Here is a 21,428-nt window from a genome sequence, read left to right as displayed (position 1 = left end):
CAACACCTCTTTCTGGGTTTTGCTAGTAAATTGGTAATAAGAGTCTTGTGGACATTTCTGCCTGTCTTGGCTTTGAACTTCAATCCTTAAATCTTAGTCTCCTGAGTCGATAGGATTACAGACATAAGCCACGAGCACCTGACTTTGAGATGATTTTTTTTTTTTTTTTTTGGTCCAGTCGTGGGGCCTGAACTCTGGGCCTGGGTGCTGTCCCTCAGCTCTTCAGCTCAAGGCTAGCGCTCTACCACTTGAGCCACAGCGCCACTTCCAGCTTTTTTCTTTTTGCTTATGTGGTGCTGAGGAATCGAACCCAGGGCCTCAGGCATGCAAGGCAAGCGCTCTACCACTGAGCCACCTTCCCAGCCCCTTGAGATGATTTTTATGACATACTACTTGAGTTATATATTCATGACTCTAGTTCAATTTTTTTATTATATTAACTTTTTTTTTCTTTTCTGTTTTGATGCTGAAGATTGAACTCAGGATGATACACTTGATAGGCAAGTACTTTGCCTCTCAGCTATATACATCCCAGCCCTATTTTTTTAATCTTCAAATGGTTGTACAAGGGGGTATAATTGAACATGCTCGTTTATGTGTTTAGTGTACTTTGATCAGTTAACTCTTCAATCCTCTTCTTCCAGACCACCTGTCCTTTCTTTCCCTCCCTAGTCTTATCAAGTTTGCCACTTTTTTTCATATATTAATTCAACCAATTTAAACATCATCTTCCCATTTTGAAAATGTATTTTGTGATCTGCATTTTTGTTTGAAATGGCAAGTGTTAATTTTAAATTCTAAATATATTTAGAGCATATCAGGACTTTCAAGAGAATTAGTTTTAATTATCAGTTCTTTCATTCAAGGATTACTAAATTTGAGAATAAATATTAAAGTAGAATCTTTGGTGTCATTGCTTTTCTGTGTTATAGTTATGCAGGAATGAAGTCACTGTACACATTTAGATTCTAGGCTATGGAGTTAATTTATTAACAATTGCTAAATATAAGAGTATTAGGGACTTAACCAAAGTTATGTTCAATGCTGCATGGTTATATCACAGGAGAAAGAATACAGTATACTATGAAAGTAATTGTGATATGTGGTATATAATTATATATAATATGTAATTATTTCATAATAGCACTTGAACGAATATTGCAAAGGTAATTAAAATGTTGTTCACAATTGTAGTTTTAAAATTACAGAACTACCTGTCCTTGACAAAACCTAACTTTTGTGCTGTAGATAATGTGAATAGTAGATTAATTTTCTTCTCTGTTTTGTTTTCTTTGTAGGTGGAGGTTTAGCTGTTGGAACAGTTCTTCTGATTGGTTAGTATCTCAGCGTTTTCTTTTTTTGTACAGACTGATTTTATGAGTTTTCCCATTCTACAATTAAATATTTATACAATTAACTCTCTACAGAAGTTAAGATAAGTTAATTTAAATTCATAGTTTGATCTAATCTCAAAACAGTCGTATCAGAAAATGTAGGTCTTCTCATTTTAAAATATTTATAATACATTATATCTGTTCTATTAGCTTGATTTATTTATCTATTTAGTTACTTATTTTTGGTGCCAATCCTGGGGCTTAGACTAAGGGCCTCGAGTGGTGTCCTTGAGTTTTTTTGCTCAAGGCTAGCACTCTACCATTACAGGCACAGCTTCACTGCTGGCTTCTTTGGTGGTTCATTGAAGACAACAGTCTCATGAACTTTCGTGCCTGGCCTGGCTTTGAACCAAGATTCTCAGATCTTCAGCTCCCTGAGTAACTAGGATTACATGCATGAGCCGCTGATGCCCATCTGTGTTCTGTTTCTAAAACTAAAATTAATGGAAACTTTTTCTTAAAGAATCTCAGTGTTTAGGGGGATTACTATAGTGATTAATTTGGGAAACTGAGGTATTAATAATTCTACAATAGGGGGAACGTGGGGCGGGAGGGAGATGGGAAGGGGAAACAAAGGAGGAAGCAACAATGCTTGATAAGAAATGTACTCATTACCTTGCCCATGTAATTGTAACCCCTCTGTACGGTATTTTCACAATAAAAAAAATTCTACTATATATATATAGTATATATATACACATATATATTATGTATGTGATGTGTATATATATTGAGGTACAGATAGATCATTACTAACACTGAAAGATAAAACAACAAGCTAATCATACTTTTGTTCAACTTTTAAGTGACAAGAGTTCTTATTTAAATGTAGAATCCTCGGCCGGGCGCTGGTGGCTCACGCCTGTAATCCTAGCTTCTCAGGAGGCTGAGATCTGAGGATCGCGGTTCAAAGCCAGCCCGGGCAGTAGAGACCGTGAGACTCCTATCTCCAATAAACCACCAGAAAACCGGAAGTGGCGCTGTAGCTCAAGTGGTAGAGCGCTCGCCTTGAGCTGAAGAGCTGAAGGACAGCGCCCAGGCCCAGAGTTCAAGCCCCACGACCGACAAAAAAAAAAAATGTAGAATCCTCATATGTATGTATGTATACACATATATGTATACATACACACAAACCCTATTTGCCTTAAACTTTATAGAAATCATAGAATTTTAGTAGTGAAATAAGCCCTGGCAGTTAGATCATCAAAACCCCTTATCAATATTTAAATCATATGCCTATAATAGGTTTATTTTCCTATTTTTTCTATAATATAGTATTATTCTACCTCCTTTTTCCCTGATTCTATAAAAATACTTGGAAGTAGCTATTTTGCCACCTCAATTATCTAAATTAAATAGACATTCTTTTGTTTCCTTTATTGGGGTTTGGACTCAGGGCCTCAGGTTTTATAGGCAGACACTGTTGTTGGCTAATGTTGAGACAGGGTCAAGAGTACTTCTAGAATATTAACTAAATACAGGGATTTTAGGTCAGTGGTTAGGAGTCTGAGGTATTACTATATTTCTTATAGTAAAAAGTACTTTTCATTCTAGAAATTGAAACATGAAGATTATTTGCCTTAATAATTTACATTATACTTCATTATAAACTGTGAACTGTTTAATCATTTTTTCTGAGGTACGTTATTCATTTACCAAGCAACTGCCATGTATAAGCATGTACCTGTCCATAAGTGTGACCTTTCAGAGACTATTTAGTTTCTATAGCAATGTAACTATGGAAACTAGAGCTAGTATTACCAGAAAAATGTATACTATAGCCCTTCAGAGTGTTTCATAATATGTAAATATGACTATGTGAAATAAGACATCAGAAATAGACTCTTCTTAAAACATCCTTAATAATTGTTGTTTCTAGTTGTATGTGACATTCTCAACATACTTAGACTTCCTACAAGGAAATATTTTTTTAAATATTTTAAGGGACTGGGAAGATGGCTCAGTGGTAGAGTGCTTACCTTGCATGCATGAGGCCTGGGTTCGATTCCTGTTTCCTGTCCTGGGTACCTACTAATCTCTTTTCTGACATTAGAGATTAGTTTTACTTTCTCTAAAATGTTTGATAAGGTGATCATACTAAGTGAATGTTTTTTTCGCTACTTAGCTTTTCCATTTAGCATGTTTTAGCAATTCATCCATGTTCTTGTACATGTCACTAGTTTACTTCTTTTCATTGTTGACTGGTACTCCATTTGTGTGTATATCATTTTTTTCCTGTTACTATTTTGAATGTATTTTTAATAACTGCCTAGAAGTATTTTTCTGTTAAATTCAAATACGCTTTCCTTATTATACATATTAAGTAATTTTTTGAGGTGCATGGGGGTTTAAACTCAGGACTTTGTGCAAGTACTCTTGGGTATGTACTCAGTCCTTTTTTTTGTTTTTATTTTTTGATGTTTTTCCCTATAGTTATTTTTCAAGTAGAGTCATGTGCATTTTACCTAGCTATCTTTGGATGATAATCTTCCTTCCTGTGCCTTTAGGGTAGCTGTGAGACAGGCTTGTTACATTGAAATGGAATCTTAGTAACTTTTTGTCTGAACTACCCTCTAACCATAATTTTCCTGATCTCTTGAATAGCTGAATTACATACCTGTGCTGCCATACATAACCTATTTTTAGTAATTTTTTTAAAACTATACATTGTAAATATTGAATTGCAGTAACTCTGAATTTTATTATGTTTTTATGAGGATTTCTGTTTTGTTTAGTAGGCAGTTAATTTACCTAGACTTAAATTATTAACTCTTACTTCAATTGTTTATGTAGTCATACAAGATTCTCCCCCTGAAATTACATTGTTTAATAGACAACTGAATATTAAACAATTTATATTCAAATTTGGGGCTCAATTTTTTTCTGATTTTCATCTTAGACTTCTGTTCTCTAGACTTTAGTTTTCTTAGACGTTAATTTTCTTAGACATTAGTTTTCTATAGGTCACGCTGACTTTAAAATGGGAACCTTATGTCTTTAAAGGGGTAACAAATAAATAGATCATACATGATTGAGTTGTTTCTTATAATTATCCTGGGCTCTCCTTTCACACTATTGTTTGTTGTTTCTTACTCAGGCTTGGCTTAGTGGTCAACAAGGGATTTGGGCACAATGGATACTCTTCTGTAGTCTTCTTTTAAGATTTTTCACTTGGAACTTTCAGCTTTACTTTGACAAATCTGCACTCTGTATTCTGCCAGTCGATAAAGGATATGATTTAATACTGTAAATTAGGTAAATTAGGAACAGTCTCTGGAAATAACCTCAAACTTGAATTTTTACATGATTACTTTCTTTCCAAAGGAAATTGCTAGCTGGGACTATTCCTTGAACCAGTAAACTTAGCTACTTGGGAGGTAGAGAGCTGGAGGATCTCAATTTGAGACCAGGACCAGCTTCAGCCAAAATTCACAAAGTTGTGGGTGGGGATTGGAGGGAAAGACTGGGAGACTGCAGGAGAAGGGGTGGCATGTCCAAAAAGAAATGTACTTATGACCTGACTGTAACCCTTCTATACATGACCTTTATAAAACAATGTTTAAAAATTTAAGTGGAAAAAATTCAAAATGTCCCATCTTAACAGAAAAAGCTGGAAGTAATGGCTTGTATCTGTCATCATGGCTATCTATGGTGGGAAGTGTAAGTAGGGCATTATGGCCAGCCTGGGCATAAAGCAAGACCTTATCTCAAAATAACCAGAACACAAAGGTTGTGGGGTAGGGGAGGGAGGTGGTTCAAGCAATAGAGCACCTACTTAGTAAGCTTAAAACCCTGCTTCTTTTACTTTCCAATGGCTTTGCCCATCTATGGGGGCAAGGGCCACTTAGGGTATTGAAGAATTTGCCTGAAGGCCTGTTCTTACTGTACTGGGACTCTACCACGTCAGCCCCACCTCCAGCCCTACTTTGTGTTGGTTATTGTTTAGGTAAATTCTTTATGCCTGGGCCAACTGAGGCAGTTGTCTTCCTACTTGTATTTCTCCATAGAAATGTACATGCACTTGCCTGTGTGCCCAGCCATTAAACTTAGCCTGGCTGCAAACACAGGCATATGCTACCATACCCAGTCATTAGTTGAGGTGGTGTCTCAAGAGCTTTTCCCCAAAGCTGACACCTAGCTTCAAAAATCTATTTTTGAAGTAATTTTGTCAAGTTTTTAAATTATAGTTACAGGTGATTTTGCTCATTGACTTGCTGCTGATATCTCTACAAGTTCAAAGCCCCTTATGAATGGTTTCAGTAGTGTAGGTTTCATGTATATTAGTGATGCTTAATGTCTTAACAGAATTCAAAGTTAATAACAAATACACTCATTTTAGACAATATAGTAAATTTACCTGTTTCTTGCCTTTGTGTTACATTTAAGTTATAAAGGAAAGAAAGCTGATTTCTCTCACTTCTTCTCCTTCTCCGGGAAAACACCAAATGGCGGATGACGCCTCCGGTGCAGCGGGAGGGCCCGGAGGTCCCAGGGGCCCGGGCTTGGAAGGCCATGGCGGCTTCCATGGAGATAGCGGCCTCCGGGGCCAAGGTCTCGGCCGCGGGGCTCATGGAGGCAAGGCCGATGACAAGGAATGGATCCCGGTCACCAAACCGGGCCGCCTGGCTAAGGACGTGAAGATCAAGCCTTTGGAGGAGATCTACCTTTTCTCGCTGCCCATCAAGGAGTCTGAGATTACTGACTTCTTCCTGGAAGTGTCACTCGAGAATGAAGATTATGCCCGTGCCGAAGCAGACTCGAGCTGGCCAGCACCAGGTTCAAGGCGTTTGTAGCCATCGGCGACTACACGGCCATGTCGGTCCGGGCGAGTGCGCCAAGGAGGTGGCCACTGCCATCCGGGGGCCATCATCTTGGCCAAGCTCTCCATCGTTCCTGTGCGGCGAGGCTACTGGGGACCAAGATTGGCAGGCCTCACACTGTCCCGTGCCAGGGGACAGGCCGCTGCGGTTCTGGGCTGGTGCGCCCCATCCCCGCCCGCAGAGACACTGGGATCGCTGCTGCTGATGGCTGGTATCCATGACTGCTCCGCCTCAGCCAGGGCCTGTACTGCCACCTTGGGCAACTTCGCCAAACCACCTTTGATGCCATCGCTAGGACCTACAGTTATCCTGACCCCTGACCTCTGGAAAGAGACCGTATCACCAAATCTCTGTATCAGGAATTCACTGACCATCTTGTCAAAACCCAACCAGAGTCTCGGTGCAGAGGACCCAGGCTCCAGCTGTGGCTACAGCATAGAATTTTATACAAAAATAATAAAATATCAAGCCTGAAAACAAAAGCTGATTTCTCAGTGTGGCCATGTAGCTTATGAACAATATTCAGACCCAAACTGAAGCTATTTTCGTTTTGTAACGAAATTTCAAAAATATAACATGTGTTTACCCAATAAATCCCTTTAATAATCCTTTAAAATTCTGAAAATTAAAGTTAAAATTCAGGAACCTAAAGGAATAATGGACTGAGAAAGAAAATAACGGTTTTCCAGAAAAACATTTAGTGTAAATTTAGTTATGAACTCTATCAACATAAAATCTTTTTTTCTTTTAATTTTTTTAATTTACTTTTTAATTGTAATTATAAAGGTGATGTAAAAACAGATTACAGTTACATAAGTTAGGTAAAAAGCACATTTCTTTTGGGATAATGTCACTTCTCTTGTTCTCTCTGTTTTTCCTTCCCAACCCCACCCACAAGTTGTATAGTTCATTTTCACCATAGTATCTAGTGAGTACCACTACTACATTTGTTCACCCTTAAGATCTTTAATTTTAAATTATTGGTAAATTTTAAACTCAGGACCAAAATGTGGAAGCACCACTATTTTCAAATTTTTGTAAATATGAATCATCAGGCCATATACATTAAGTGCTTAATTATTGTGACATGAAAGAAGTATGTGAGTTTACAGGGTGGTTGTTGGTAACAGTAGTAGTTTTAGAGTTTTCAGTGGTTGAAAAAAGGGAACTTAAAAAGGAAAAAAAATCTCCAGTTTCTTTGATATTATGATCCTTTAAATTTTATGAATTTCAGAATAGTGTACTACTTGAATAATAGCCATTGGAATCAGAAAGTTGCTAGAAACCGTCTCTCCTTCTTATTGACCATCTTGACACATCTCTTGATACATCACATTTAACTGTGCCTTAGGAAGACATAAACTATTTTCTCACATCACATTTTACTATAAGAAGAAAAAAGTGTAAAATCATGGGTGAATTCATTGTATACCACAGGATAATGAATGCAATTTTTTTCTTTTGTGCAGAGGAAGATAAGTATAATATTTACTCACCTATGCTCTTCAAGTATTTCCTGGCTGAAGGAATTGTCAGTGGCCATACTTTGTTGGTTGCATCTGCTAAAGAAGACCCTACTAACATTTTAAAGGTAAGAAACTACTCCTTCAATATTAGATTCTGAATGTTTTATGAAAACAAAATTCCATATAAACTAGATAACTAGATATATAAATACTTAAATACATTAACAAGAATAGTTTTTTTTGCAGTAAAGGAAATAATTTTATTCTTTCATTAATGGCATTTTACCATTGTAGTTTCCAAGTACATATGGCCAATATGAAACAACAAAACTATTTTTATATTTATTTTTTAAATTTTATTGTAAAGCTGCTGTACAGAGGGGTTACAGTTACATGAGTAAGGCAATGACTACATTACTTGTTGATCATTGCCCCTTCCTTTGTTGTTGTCCACTATCCCCTCCCTCCCTGCTCCCACACTCCTCCCCATCCCACCCCCATCTCCCCCCTCCCCGAAGTTGTAAAGTTTGTTTCCAATATACTTTCCTGTGGGTATCATTGTTGCAATGGGTCATCCTGTGTCCTTGTTTCAGCTTATGTTTATGTTTTAACTACCCAACTTGTTTTGTTTTTTCCCCTTATTAGGATAAGGAGTATTTCTATGTAAATGATTTTATCATTTGTCCTGAAGTAAATTCTAGATAATTTAATTATTTGAATTATAAATAAAATTATTTAAAAGATAAAATCAGCAAATATATAATATAGGTTTAGGTAAGCTTTTTTTTTTATTGTGAAAATACTGTACAGAAGGGTTATAATTACATGGGCAAGATAATGAGTTCATTTCTTATCAAGCATTGTAGCCTCCTACTTTGTTTTCCCTTCCCATCCCTTCCCATCTTCCCCCCACCCCCGTACCCATTACTCCTCCCTACCCACTAAAGTTGTAAAGTTCGTTTTGACATAACAACTTGTACATCTCATTGTTAAAATGGGTCCACCTGTATCCCTATTTAAACAATTTGTTTTTTCCCTTCCCCTCCACAAATTATACCAACTTCAAATACAGTGAAAGCAGGGGTTATACCATGGGAGAGGGACATACAAAGCAACAATTTTATAAATGTGTTAGAAACAATTGCATGAAAGAAAAAACATTTGAATACATATCCTAGGGTTTATTTCCCTAACATCAACTTATCTGACCCTTTCTGCTTGACTCAGGCATATACTAGTTATTACAAATAAGGGAAACCATGAGACCTATGTTTTTTGGGCCTGGCTTACTTCACTTAATATAATTTTTCCAAGTCTTTCCATTTCGTAACAAATGGGGCAGTGTCATTCTTTCTGATGGAGGCATAGAATTCCATTGTGTATATATACCACATTTTCTTGATCCATTCATCTACTGAGGGGCATCTGGGTTGGTTCCATATCTTAGCTATGGTAAATAATGCTGCAATAAGCATACTCATGCTGGTAGCTTTAATATGGTCTTGTTTGTGAACAGAAATATTTTTACATATATATATATGTATATATATTTGAGATAGGGTTTCACTATGCAGCTAATTAACATTTGTCTCAAATTCACAATCTTTCTGTCTTAGCCTCCAGTTCAGGCATGAATCTACATTTGGTCATGTTTGTGTTTTTTTATGTAAGAAAACTATCAAATTTACTTGAACATAGAATTTCATTTCAAGTTTGTGTTCTTTTTTTTTTTTTTTTCCTGGTTTTAGGGTTGAACTCAAGGGAAGGTCTAAATACTATCCTTGAGTTTTTTCCCTAAGGGCTCACACACTACCACTTGAGCCACAACTCTACTTCTAGTTTTTTGGTGATTAATTGGTGATACTAATCTCATAAACTTTCCTGCCTAGGCTAGCTTCAAACTGTGATCCTTAGATCTCAGCCTCCTGAATAGTTAGGATTACAAGGGTAAGCCACCAGTACCTGGCTTTAAGTTAATGTTCTTGCAAGGTTTTTTCCAGCTTTTAATTCACATAAGAGGTAAGGAAATATTAATGTTATTTTACACTAGCGCTAGAGAAAATTGCTGGACCAAAAATTTGTGAAAGTCAGATGTCATAGCAAAAATAATTGTGCTGATTTTTACATGTTGATTTAATATAGGCAGTTTTGATGGAATAGATTTTATTTGTGCCAGTACTGGGGCTTGAACTCAGGGCTCTCATTCTTACTAGACATTTTCTTAATGGTGGCACCCTACCACTTGAGCAACACTTTCACTTCTGACATTTTGCTGGTTACTTGGGAATAAGAACTCATGGATAATTTTTAATCCCAGGGCTAGTTTCAAACCATGATTCTCAGATCTCAGCCTCCTGAACAACTACAATTATAGATAGGAGCCACTGGCACCCACAAATATTCGTATTCTTTTTTGAAATGGTATTAGGATCTGAACTCAGGAGCTTCTACTTACTAGGCAAGTACTGTACCAAGAGCCACATGTTCAGCCTTTTTCTTTCCTGATTATTTTTGAAAGAGGGTCTTCCTTTCTGCCTAGAGTGTACCTAAACTGTGATTCATTTATTTTAGACTAGGATTATGGGCATAAGCCACCAGTGCCTGTCTTATTTACTTCTTCATAACACCATTGAAAAGACATTTTTAGTGTTTCTCTAAGGACTAAATATTTTATAGTACAAAATGTGTTGAATACTAATATAGATAAGACTTATTTATGTAGTATTCAAAAATGTCAATTTTTATGTTCAACAATGAAAAACCAAAATCAAAGAATTAAAGTGTTTAGAGAAGGGGCTGGGAAGGTGGCTCAGTGGTAGAGCGCTTGCCTTGCATGCCTGAGGCCCTGGGTTCGATTCCTCAGCACCACATAAGCAAAAAAAAAAAAAAAGAAAACTGAAAGTTGCGCTGTGGCTCAAGTGGTAGAGCGCTAGCCTTGAGCTGAAGAGCTGAGGGACAGTGCCCAGGCCCAGAGTTCAGGCCCCACGACTGGACCCCCCCTCCAAAAAAAAAAAAATGTTTAGAGAAGCAGTGCAGGAAAAAATAATGCTGTAATTGCTTAGATTTAATTTCATGATATATAACTGGGCATTTATATACTTAGAGCTAATGTACATATTTCTGGTACAATAAAAGGGAAAGATAATCTTATATATGATAATTAGTTTAAAACTATATATAACTAAAAGACAAGTAAAGGCTAAAAAGCCTCAACAACGTTAAGATATATCATATAACTATTTGGCAATTTATCCGTCATCCTTTGAAAACTTGTTCAATACCTCTTGTAGTCAAAGCTCCTTCAGAAAGTGTTAGCATTAGGACGTAGCTCTGAAGAACTGTACTCCTAAAAAAAAAACTTTTATTGAATAATATATATGATGTTGTGAAAACTTTTAAGAACACATATGATAAGTATTCTTCAGTTAACTTTCTTATTTAAGGAATTTCCTTGATCATTGCAAATGTAATGATGATGATCCCCCCCCTCCAAAAAAAAAAACAACCTTGTATGGAATGTAAACCTAAAATAATAAGAATTCCATTTTTATCTTAAAGTAACTAAATACTTATTAGTGCACTGATTTTTCATGAAACAAAAAATATGTAAACAACTGACATTTATTTAGAAGATTAAAATACTAGGATTTTATATTATATTCTTTTGTTTCTTTATTTTTTATTGGTCATAGCCTTGAACACAGGGCCCTGGGCCCTGTCACTGAGCTCTTTTTCTCAGAGATACCACTCTACCACTTTAAGCCACAGCACCAGTTCCAGCTTATGAGTAGTTAGGTTAATTGGAGCAAGAGTCTCACAGTGACTTTTCTGTTCTGGCTAGCTTTGAACCACAGTCCTAAGATCTCAGCCTCCTGAGTAGCTAGGATTACAGGTGTGAGCCACTGGTGCCCCGCTCTTTTTGTACTTTTAATGACATATGAAGCAGCTATCTAGAGATAGCTTTCTTTACTTTCTTTACTCATTGCATTAGTTTTGGGTATTATCTTGTTGTTTAACATGAGCAGTACAAGCAAAGTGGGCAGCTAGGATGTTCTAAATAAGCTTAACTGGTTTATTTGTTTATTTTGTTTTCGTGCAGGCTTGGCTTTTTCGCTTAAGACTAGAGCACTTCTTAAGCCACAGCTATACTTCTGGCTTTTTGATGGTTAATTAGGAATAAGAGTCTCACTGACTTTCCTGCCCAGTCTGGTTTCAAACCTCAGTCCTCAATGCTCAGCCTCCTGAGCACTTAGGATTATAGGCATAAATTTTTTTTTAATATATGATCAGGATAAGTAAATGATTACCAGCAGGAGTGTTAGAGCTACATTGATGTGTTAACCTAATGCCTGCAACTTACAATATTTTAAACACCATATTAAATTAATAGTTTAAATTTAAAATGAATTAAAGTGAGACTGCATGTAAAAATATTTCATAATTGAAAATGATTAGCAATTTTATAATAACCTAGTTTCAGAATGAGTAAAACTTCATTAATAATAAGGCAAAACATATTTGTTTACTCATAGCAACAGGATCATTAATAATGAAGTAAGTTAGTAAAACATGAAAAGTTATGGTGACTTTAAACTTCTTTTTTATGAACACCAAGCTTTCACAAGTATAAACTTTGTAATACCCTTATCATTTGAAAGCATTATTTTCCAAGAACACACTTTTACACTTTTGTCAGCTTTGAACAAATATACACTGTATTTGATAGTTTAATTGATTCTTCAGTTTAACTAAAAGATATTAGTTTATTCAGAATTAGAAATATAGTATTATTTTCTAGATGGTATACAGTTTGAATTACTACTACAAATCTTTATTTTCCGTCTGTTAATTTGATATTAAAGATTCAAGAGAATATATTTGCCATCCATTTCTTAAACGCTGATCACAGATTCAAAGCCAGAATACAGTGACTGATCACTGCTCTTTCTGCATTGTAGTACACTATGGGTTTTCAGAATAGAAAGAATATAAAAAATATTTCAGATGAAACAGTTTTGACACAACGTGGAAGAGATAAGAGTGAAAGTAAAGAACTGACAGTTCAATGGCCAAGTATACTATTGAACATCCTTATACATGCTTAATACCTTATATTTTCCTATGCATTTTACTTTTTCCAGTAAATATATACTGTATCTCCTTACAACTATGTTAACACTGTCTATGATATAAATACAAACATAAGCTAACCCTTTGTATACAGAGCTGTAATGAGTTCCTTCATTTCTTTTTCAGATTTTATTTTCTTAGACAATTATTAGACAACCCATACACTTTTCAAGGCTTACTACTCTGGAGTGCTAGTTGAGCCGGAAATTTGCTGTTTGACCCCAGGGTTTCCGCTCTTTTTCTCCCCCCTGACTACTGTGAGAGCTTATTTAAAATTCTAAATTCTTCCCTGGCAGCCACAGTTAGAGCTTCTTTGGCAAACTGAAAGGACTAAGAAAAAGCATGCAAAAAGCTCAGCACTGCTTCCAGTGACCTACATTTATAGCCAGCTTTTAAAGATGGCATGTGCTTGATTTTCTAGTAGAGAAATGAAGGGTAAGATAAAAAATTTAAAGAAAAATAAACCTACTCTGCTCTCTCCATCCCTAGCTAGTAAGAATTGCTGCTAGAACACTAAACACACATTAGATATTGATGTTTGTACATCAGTCAACAGAAGAAAGGAATTTTGCATGTAGAAAAGTTACACTTTAATTGTATATTTACTATAAAGAGGTTAAAATTAATTTGGAATCTGACCCTGAATTTTAATTTCTCTGTAATTTTCTAACAGCCTGCAAGACCTTGTACAAATTGCTTAAACTTATATTATTCCAGAGTTCTAAATTAAAAATGTAAAAATCCTAAGCTTTACTATCTAAATCCTATTACAGCCTTAAGTTTGCATTCAAAGGTTTCTTGAACGCATAAAAATGGTTGTCCTTATTGTTACATTCAAATGTTTAAAATCTTAAAACTATCATACAGACCTTCATTATTTTTGCAGAGAAGCTATACAAAGTCAAAATGAGGAGTAGACTTCATTGTCCCCTGAGTTTTTTTTCAGAAGAAAAAGGCGGTCAGTCCTTTTGAGAGGGCCAAATGACTTCAAGTTCTGGAAAACAGCAATAAAAATCTAACAAATAACAATATTTTATCGACTCATGAAAGTAACAAATTATTCCACTTAATGGGATATGTTACACATGGTTGTAAGTAATATAGACAGACTATACAAAGGATAACTTGGCCATGTGTAAAGCCCAGACAAGGCATTCTCCTCAGCTAGGGCTTTGTTAATTACAAACTGACTTAAAATGTAGCCTTAGTTTGCCAGATCCATCTTTTCAAATTATACGTTAATTAAATTAAAGACCTTTAAAATATGTTAATCATTTCTGTAGATAATTTCCAACAGTCCATGTGTATAAGATACACTTTACTTTTACTTCTTACAACAAGATTAAGATAGAGCTAGGGGGGCTGGGAAGGTGGCTGAGTGGTAGAATGCTTGCCTTGCATGCTTGAGGCCCTGGGTTCAATTCCTCAGCATCACATAAGCAAAAAAAGAAAGAAAGAAAAAGAAAAGAAGCCAGAAGTGGTGCTGTGGCTCAAGTGATAGGGCGCTAGCCTTGAGCTGAAGAGCTGAGGGACAGTGCCCAGGCCCAGAGTTCAGCCTCCACAACTGACCAAAAAAAAAAAAAAAAGATAGAGCTAGGGTGTAACTCAATAGTGGAGTATGTGTTTAGTATATCTGAAAGCCTGAAGTGAATCCTCAGCACTAAAAACAAGAGCAGATTATACCATACAAATTGCTTTAGAATTAAAAGAAGCATGCATTTGCCTCTACTTTTCAGTTACTAGAGAACAGAAAGACCATCAGTATTATTCTATTGACACCAAATATTACATAGAAAGTAATTTACTAATTTAATAAAAATAACATTTGGAATCCCACATAGTCCCTGGATGCCTTAAGGACTTTTATTTGTAATATTTTTCTGTATAGTGGTATTATTCTGGAAAAATGAAATGACTACAAACAAAGAGAACTAGTCTTAGTTGTTTTTGAGCTAAGCATTTTGTTATGCAGGACTTTTTTATTAATAAGTTTTCTTTAATTGTGAAAATACCGTACAGAGGGGTTACAATTACATGAGCAAGGTAATGGGTACATTTCTTATCAAGCATTGTTGCCTCTTCCTTTGTTTCCTCTTCCCATCCCTGCCCTCCCATCTCCCCCCCCACCAAAGTTCTAAAGTTCGTTTTTCGACATAGCATCTTGTACATTTCATTGTTGCAATGGGTCCACCAGTATTCCTATTTAAACAGTTTGTTTTTTCCTTTCCCCTCCACAAATTATACCAACATCTAATACAGTTAAAACAGGGGTTATACCATGGGAGAGGGACATACAAAGCAACAAAAAAAATCATCTTATAAATATGTTAGAAACATTAGCAAGAAAGAAAAAACATTGAAGTCCTTATCTTGGGGTTCATTTCGCCTAACATCAACTTATCTGACCCTTCCTGCTTGTCTCAGACATACACTAGTTATTGCAAATAAGGGAAACCATGGGACGTATGTTTCTTTGGGCCTGGCTTACTTCACTTAATATAATTTTTTTCCAAGTCTTTCCATTCCCAACAAATGGGGCAATATCATTCTTTCTGATGGAAGCATAGAATTCCATTGTGTATATATACCACATTTTCTTGATCCATTCATCTACTGAGGGGCATCTGGGTTGGTTCCATATCTTAGCTATGGTAAATAATTATGCAGGTCTTTTTAAATGAAGATAATGTCTCACCCTATTCCTAATTGAGATTTCTTTGATAGTAAATACCTTTGAAACTGTACAGTATTTTCTTTCCAATTCTTTTCAGCCTCTTTGACCTCTAAGTAAGAAGTGATATTGATAATAAAGATCATTGTCACATTTTCTTTTAAAATTTGGAATTGTTTGAATCACATCAAGTATTTAGAAAATATTCTAGTTCATTCTTATTTGAGATACTAAAAGATTTTAGTAACCTAACCTACTGTAATTCAAATAGTTACTGTAGAACATGTTTGCTTAATATGGATTGACATGCTTTTTTAAAATCAGGTTAATATATATTCAATGCAGTAAATATTTATTGAAGGGATTTACTACACACAATTTCTCTAACTAAACCTGCAAATAACAATGATCAAATGAAACTTCATTTTTAAAAATATTTCATAAAATGTGGGGCTGGGAAGTGGCTTAGTGGTAGAGTGCTTACTTCTCATGCATGAGTTCCTTGGTTTGATTCCTCAGTACCACATAAGCAGAAAAAGCCAGAAGTGGTGCTGTGACTCACGTGGTAGAGTGCTAGAGCTAAGGGACAACACCTAGGCCCAGACTTCAAGCCTTACAATGGACAAAAAAATAAATAAATAAAAATAAATTCATAAAATGTATCTTTATTATTCCTAATAGAAGCATATTGTTTACATATATATATATATATACACACATGCATAAAGACATTTATATTTCTGTTTATAAACATGTATGAAATGTATATAATACATTTATATATAAACATCTATAATGCATAATTACTGATTTCACAAGGTTTCAACAGAAGTACTTACCTTAGTAGTAGCTTCTCTGCACTTTCCTTTTCTTTTTTTCTTTTTTTTGTTGGTTGTGGGGCTTGAACTCAAGGCCTGGGAGCTGTCCCTGTTTTGCTCAAGTCTAGAGCTCTACACTTTGAGCCACAGTGCCACTCAAGTTTACTGGTGGTTAATTGGAGATAAGCCTCTCACAGACTTTCCTGCCCGGGCTGGCTTTGAACCATGATCCTCAGGTCTCAGCTTGCTGAGTAGCTAGGATTACAGGCCTGAGCCCCAAGCACCTAGCTCTTCTCTCTACCCTCACTATAGAATTATTTACAGGATACTGTCTTTTCCCTTTGAGTATGATTTGTATTGATTTACAATACACAGAATCAAAAGAAAGATTGCATTTGATAAATGAACCTTTACTTTGTAAAGGAAACTAACAAAAGAAAACTTTAAATAAATACTAATAGTTCATCCTGTTTCTCTTTTAAGGAAAAGCTTGTGATTTCTTACTGCAGGCTTTCTTAAGAAATGTGTTCAGAAAGCACATTTTTTTTATGAAAAAGGAGTTTGAGAGTTTTGTAAAACATTATTAGGGGAACATAAAAGTGCTGCAGGGTAGGGAAGGCAGTCTGGGAAGTGATATATTTAAAATCTACTCTTCCTTAGGTTGTGAGTGAATAATTTGATCCCAGTATCTTTTCAGAAGGGCTCACTTTCTATATTTGTTTCTAATATCTTGAATTTTCCATCATGTGAATAATGAGGTCATTACAAATGATATCCAAAGTTTGCTACCATGCTATAATTTCAGAAAGCACATTTTGAAGTAATATACAAAACAGATTGTGTATTTTGACATAAAATTGGCAAATTCTTTATCTTAGTTCAATATATAGAAAAATTGGTTTAAAAATTAATAATTACATGAACTCTAGGCCTGGGAGCTGTCGCTCAGCTCTTTAGCTCAACCCTAGCACTCTTTCACTTGAGCCACAGTGCCACTTCCAGCTTTTTCTGCTTAGTACTAAGGAATTAAACCTAGGACCTCATACATGCAAGGCAAGCACTCTAACACTGAGCCACCTTCAGCCAGCTCTGATTTTTTTTTTTTTATAAATGTATGAGCAGACATTGAAGAAAACAAGGCTGCCTGGGTCAAGATTTATATTGCTGCTTATGGTGTGAGCAAACTTTTTGTACATTTTTTATTGTAAAAATGCTGTACAGAGGGGTTACAGTTACATGAGCAAGGTAATGAGTACATTTCCTCTTGAGCATTGTTGCCTCCTCCTTTGTTTTCCCCCCTTCCATTCCTTCCCTCCTACCTCCACAACTAGCCCCCCCCCTTTCCCTGCCAAAGTTGTAAAGTTCATTTTGTACATCTCATTGTTACAATGGTTCAACCTGTATCCTTATTTAAGCGTTTTGTTTTTTTCCTTCCCCTCCCTGAATTAGAGAAGTGTATATACAAGATGCTGGGTACCGACATCAAATACAGTGAAAACGGGTTATACCGTGGAGGAGGAACATACAAAGCAACAAAAAAAAAATCACATTATACATTATAAATTATAAATACACTAGATATATTATATATTATAATACACTAGATACATTATAGCACATTATAAATACACTAGAAACAACAGCAAATAAGAAAAAAGATATTTGTGTCTCTATCTTGGGGTTCATTTTGCTTGGGGTTCATTTTGCTTAACATCATCTCATGTAGTATATGTATGTAACTTTTGGCCTTTTCTTGAGCAGACAAGACCTAGATAAGCCCTAGGTAAGAAATTTAAATCTGCCTGTATTTTATTTCTGAGCCTCATTACTAGATTAGAGTTCAGAGATGAATTACATGTCTAAAATGCTTTAGGATCCTTCTGTAATTCATACCTTTAATACATAATGATTTAGAATGAAATATTTTTATATGATTAGATTATAATTTTCCTTAACTTTCCCTGCTTTCTAAATGCTTAATATAGACTTCTATTTCTTATTTCTCGTGTTATGCTCCTCCACCTTACTTAGGAAAAAAGAAGATGATCCGATCTTCTCAATATATTTTTTACTTACATTTTAAATGAAATGTGTTAAGGAAATGTATTTAAAAGCACAATTCTTATCCCACTGATTTTCTTTTCTATTTTCTGTTTCATGTATGTAATCGATGTAGTTGCCAAACAGAAACTATCATTTTAGCAACAGCTTCATTTGGGGGTTTTATCAAACCAATATTATAATCTTTCTATAACAATGGTAATTTGATAACTTTTATATTTGATGAAACAATTAATTGCAATGAGATCAAAAGCCTTACTGTACTGAATTTACATTAAATTGTGCATGGAGATAAAATAATTCGCTAATTAGTAATCTTAAAATCCTTTTGTTGAAAAAAAATTTAACCTCAGATTCCCTGACCTCCAACTTCACGCATTTTCTATGACATTTTTCTAAATGCATTAAAAAATGAACAACTGAAGTTATTCCTTCACGTTTTAATATTTTAAGTAAACAAAATGTTAACAATATACCATTAATATATACTTAGTTGTCTGGAATTCTATCATTCAAATTATAGTTACAAGTCACCTTCATCTTTGGATTTCTTCTCTTTTCCAACTTTTAGAAATTAAAAGTTGCCAAAACACCAAACAAAATCAAGTAACATAATTATTGGTACAATATACTTCCTGATACATGGATAATGCTTAAGTAGTATTAATTATACAGTTACTCTAACCTGCAAGGATCAAAGGATTTTATTTTTAAGAAGGATTTCTCATGCTGCATGGATTATGTTGCTACATAATAACCCATAGTACTTCTGCTGAATTGCAAAATAGCTTAGAGAGGAGTATGATGCCCATAGTTGGTGTAATGCATTGGTAATTAAGAGGGTGTGAGGTTAAGCTTCATTAACTGCTGAGGGATTGTATCTTGGGTTTTATTATGCCCTAGAGAATATAAAAAGTGAGAAGGGTCAAACTGTTGAAATCAGATTTTGTTTGTACATCTGCCAAAACAAAGACCATGTTGCAGTAGGCACAAAAGGCATGAATTGAAAATGGAAGCAAAATATTCAGTATCTTATGGAAGAGGAGAAATGTTTCTGATGGAAAGATATACCAATACTGAAGTATATTTTGGCATCAATACTTTGGTTTTTATAAAGTGCTTTAAAATTTTAAACTGTTGTTTTTTCAAAAGTAATGGCACTTTTGTATTCATATTAGTATCACTACCTGTTTTACTTGATTAAAATATAAAGATTTAATTCCATAGAACTCTAGGCACTGAATTGGAGAAAAGAATGTAAAATTTCTATACTTTCTATTAGGAAAACTTTATACAATTGTACCTTTTGTTTCTGTGAGTTAAAAACTAAAGACTGGAATTTTCAGTACCACAAGATAGCCCTGACCTTTGATTTATATTTGTGACAGTTGAATATTAAAGAGCTTTATTGTTAGCTCTTCAACATTCCATTTAAATGAGGGATTTATGAACACATTAATTTTTTTCATTTGCTTTGAAACACATTATATAAAGCTATAGAATTATACTAATGATCATCTCTGACTAGATCAAGGAGTCACAAAAAGGAGGGTACACAGCTAGGAGCTGTCTACAGGTTTACAACTGTACTCACAGCTGCATTGGAGTTACAGAGATCTGAACTCAACCAGTAACTTTTTACCCTGGCTGGTATCGAATGGCAAAAAAAAAATTGATGAACTTAAAAACTTATGTAACTGTAACCCCTCTGTACATCACCTTTACAATAAAATTAAATGAAAAAAAGAAATGTATTCATTACCTGACTTATATAACTGTATCTTCTATGTAATATAACCTTTATAATAACAATAAATATATTTTTAAATGTTTGCTTTCAAAGCATTGTAAAACTAGAAAAAATTATGTAGTGTAGTGGACTTCCTTTTAAAAGTTGTTTTGTATATAAGGCTTTTTGCATTTTCTTATAAATTTTTTTTGTTTAACTTGACAATTTGCAATGGAAAGAACCCTTGAAGGATTTTTTTTTCTTTTTCTTCAGTTATTTTTTCCCGAAGACAGTAGTTTCTACTACTTTTTTCAAATACACTATTCTACAGCTTGTGTAATTTGTTCATGTCACCTCTTCTCTATATTTTTATGAGTTTATTTCCCTTGACTCATTGTTGTTATGTTGTTGTGCTTTGTTAGAGATGAGACCAGTGTCTCACATGCTCTACCATTGAGCTACATCCTTAGTACCTAATGGAAATTTTTGCTTTTATTATTGTGGTCTCTGAAAGTTTAAAGTTTGAAAGGAGAAAGTGAGGTTGGAAGTGTGGCTCAGTTGATAGAGTGCTAGCTGATGAGTGAAAGTGTCAGGTACTGAGTTTGAGTTCTTGTCTGAACCTAAAAAAATAAAAAATAAAATAAAATGAAAGCAGAATGTACTTGTTAGAAAAATATGAGATAAAAAATAACTAATGAAGCCGGGCACTGGTGGCTCACGCCTGTAATCCTAGCTACTTAGGAGGCTGAGATCTGAGGATCGCAGTTCAAAGCCAGCCCGGGCAGGAAAGTCCGTGAAACTCTTATCTCCACTAAACCACCAGAAAACCGGAAGTGGCACTGTGGCCCAAGTGGTAGAGCACTCGCTTTGATCTGAAGAGCTGAGGGACAGCGCCCAGGCCCAGAGTTCAAGCCCCACGACCGACCAAAAAAAAATAAAAATAATAACTAATGAGGAAGTGGTACTATGGCTCAAGTGTTAGAGCACTGGCCTTGGGCTGAAGAGCTGAGGGACAGCGCCCAGGCCCAGAGTTCAAGCCCCACGACCAACAAAACACACACACACACACACACACACACACACACACACACACACACACACACACACACACACACACACACACACACACACACACACACACACACACGAAAAAGATAAGTGTTATTTCTTGGGGATGGGAACGTGGCTCAGTGGTAGATTGCTTGCCTTGCATGAATGAGGCCCTGGGTTCAATTCCTCAGCACCACATAAGCAAAAAAAAAAAAAAAGCCCAAAGTGGTGCTGTGGCTTAAGTAGTAGAGTGCTAGCCTTGAGCTGAAGGGTTGAGGGACAGCGCCCA

General features: G+C 35.4%; 1 protein-coding gene and 1 pseudogene across 1 annotated transcript in view; both read left to right on the top strand.

Moving 5' to 3' along the window:
- Window positions 1-21,428, top strand: part of Elp4 (elongator acetyltransferase complex subunit 4) — a 172,515-nt gene that overhangs the window by 5,119 nt on the left and 145,968 nt on the right. Inside the window, exons 2-3 of the mRNA XM_042691717.1 lie at window positions 1,299-1,334; window positions 7,684-7,805. Coding sequence (XP_042547651.1) covers window positions 1,299-1,334; window positions 7,684-7,805 — 158 coding nt within the window. The remainder of the gene's footprint in view (window positions 1-1,298; window positions 1,335-7,683; window positions 7,806-21,428) is intronic.
- LOC122117680 lies at window positions 5,809-6,653 on the top strand (annotated as a pseudogene).

The sequence above is a fragment of the Dipodomys spectabilis genome, unplaced genomic scaffold, assembly GCF_019054845.1.
Source record: "Dipodomys spectabilis isolate Male_0828 unplaced genomic scaffold, ASM1905484v1 ptg000145l, whole genome shotgun sequence".
NCBI classification, from domain to species: domain Eukaryota; kingdom Metazoa; phylum Chordata; class Mammalia; order Rodentia; family Heteromyidae; genus Dipodomys; species Dipodomys spectabilis.
This window is presented reverse-complemented; position numbering and strand designations above follow the sequence as displayed.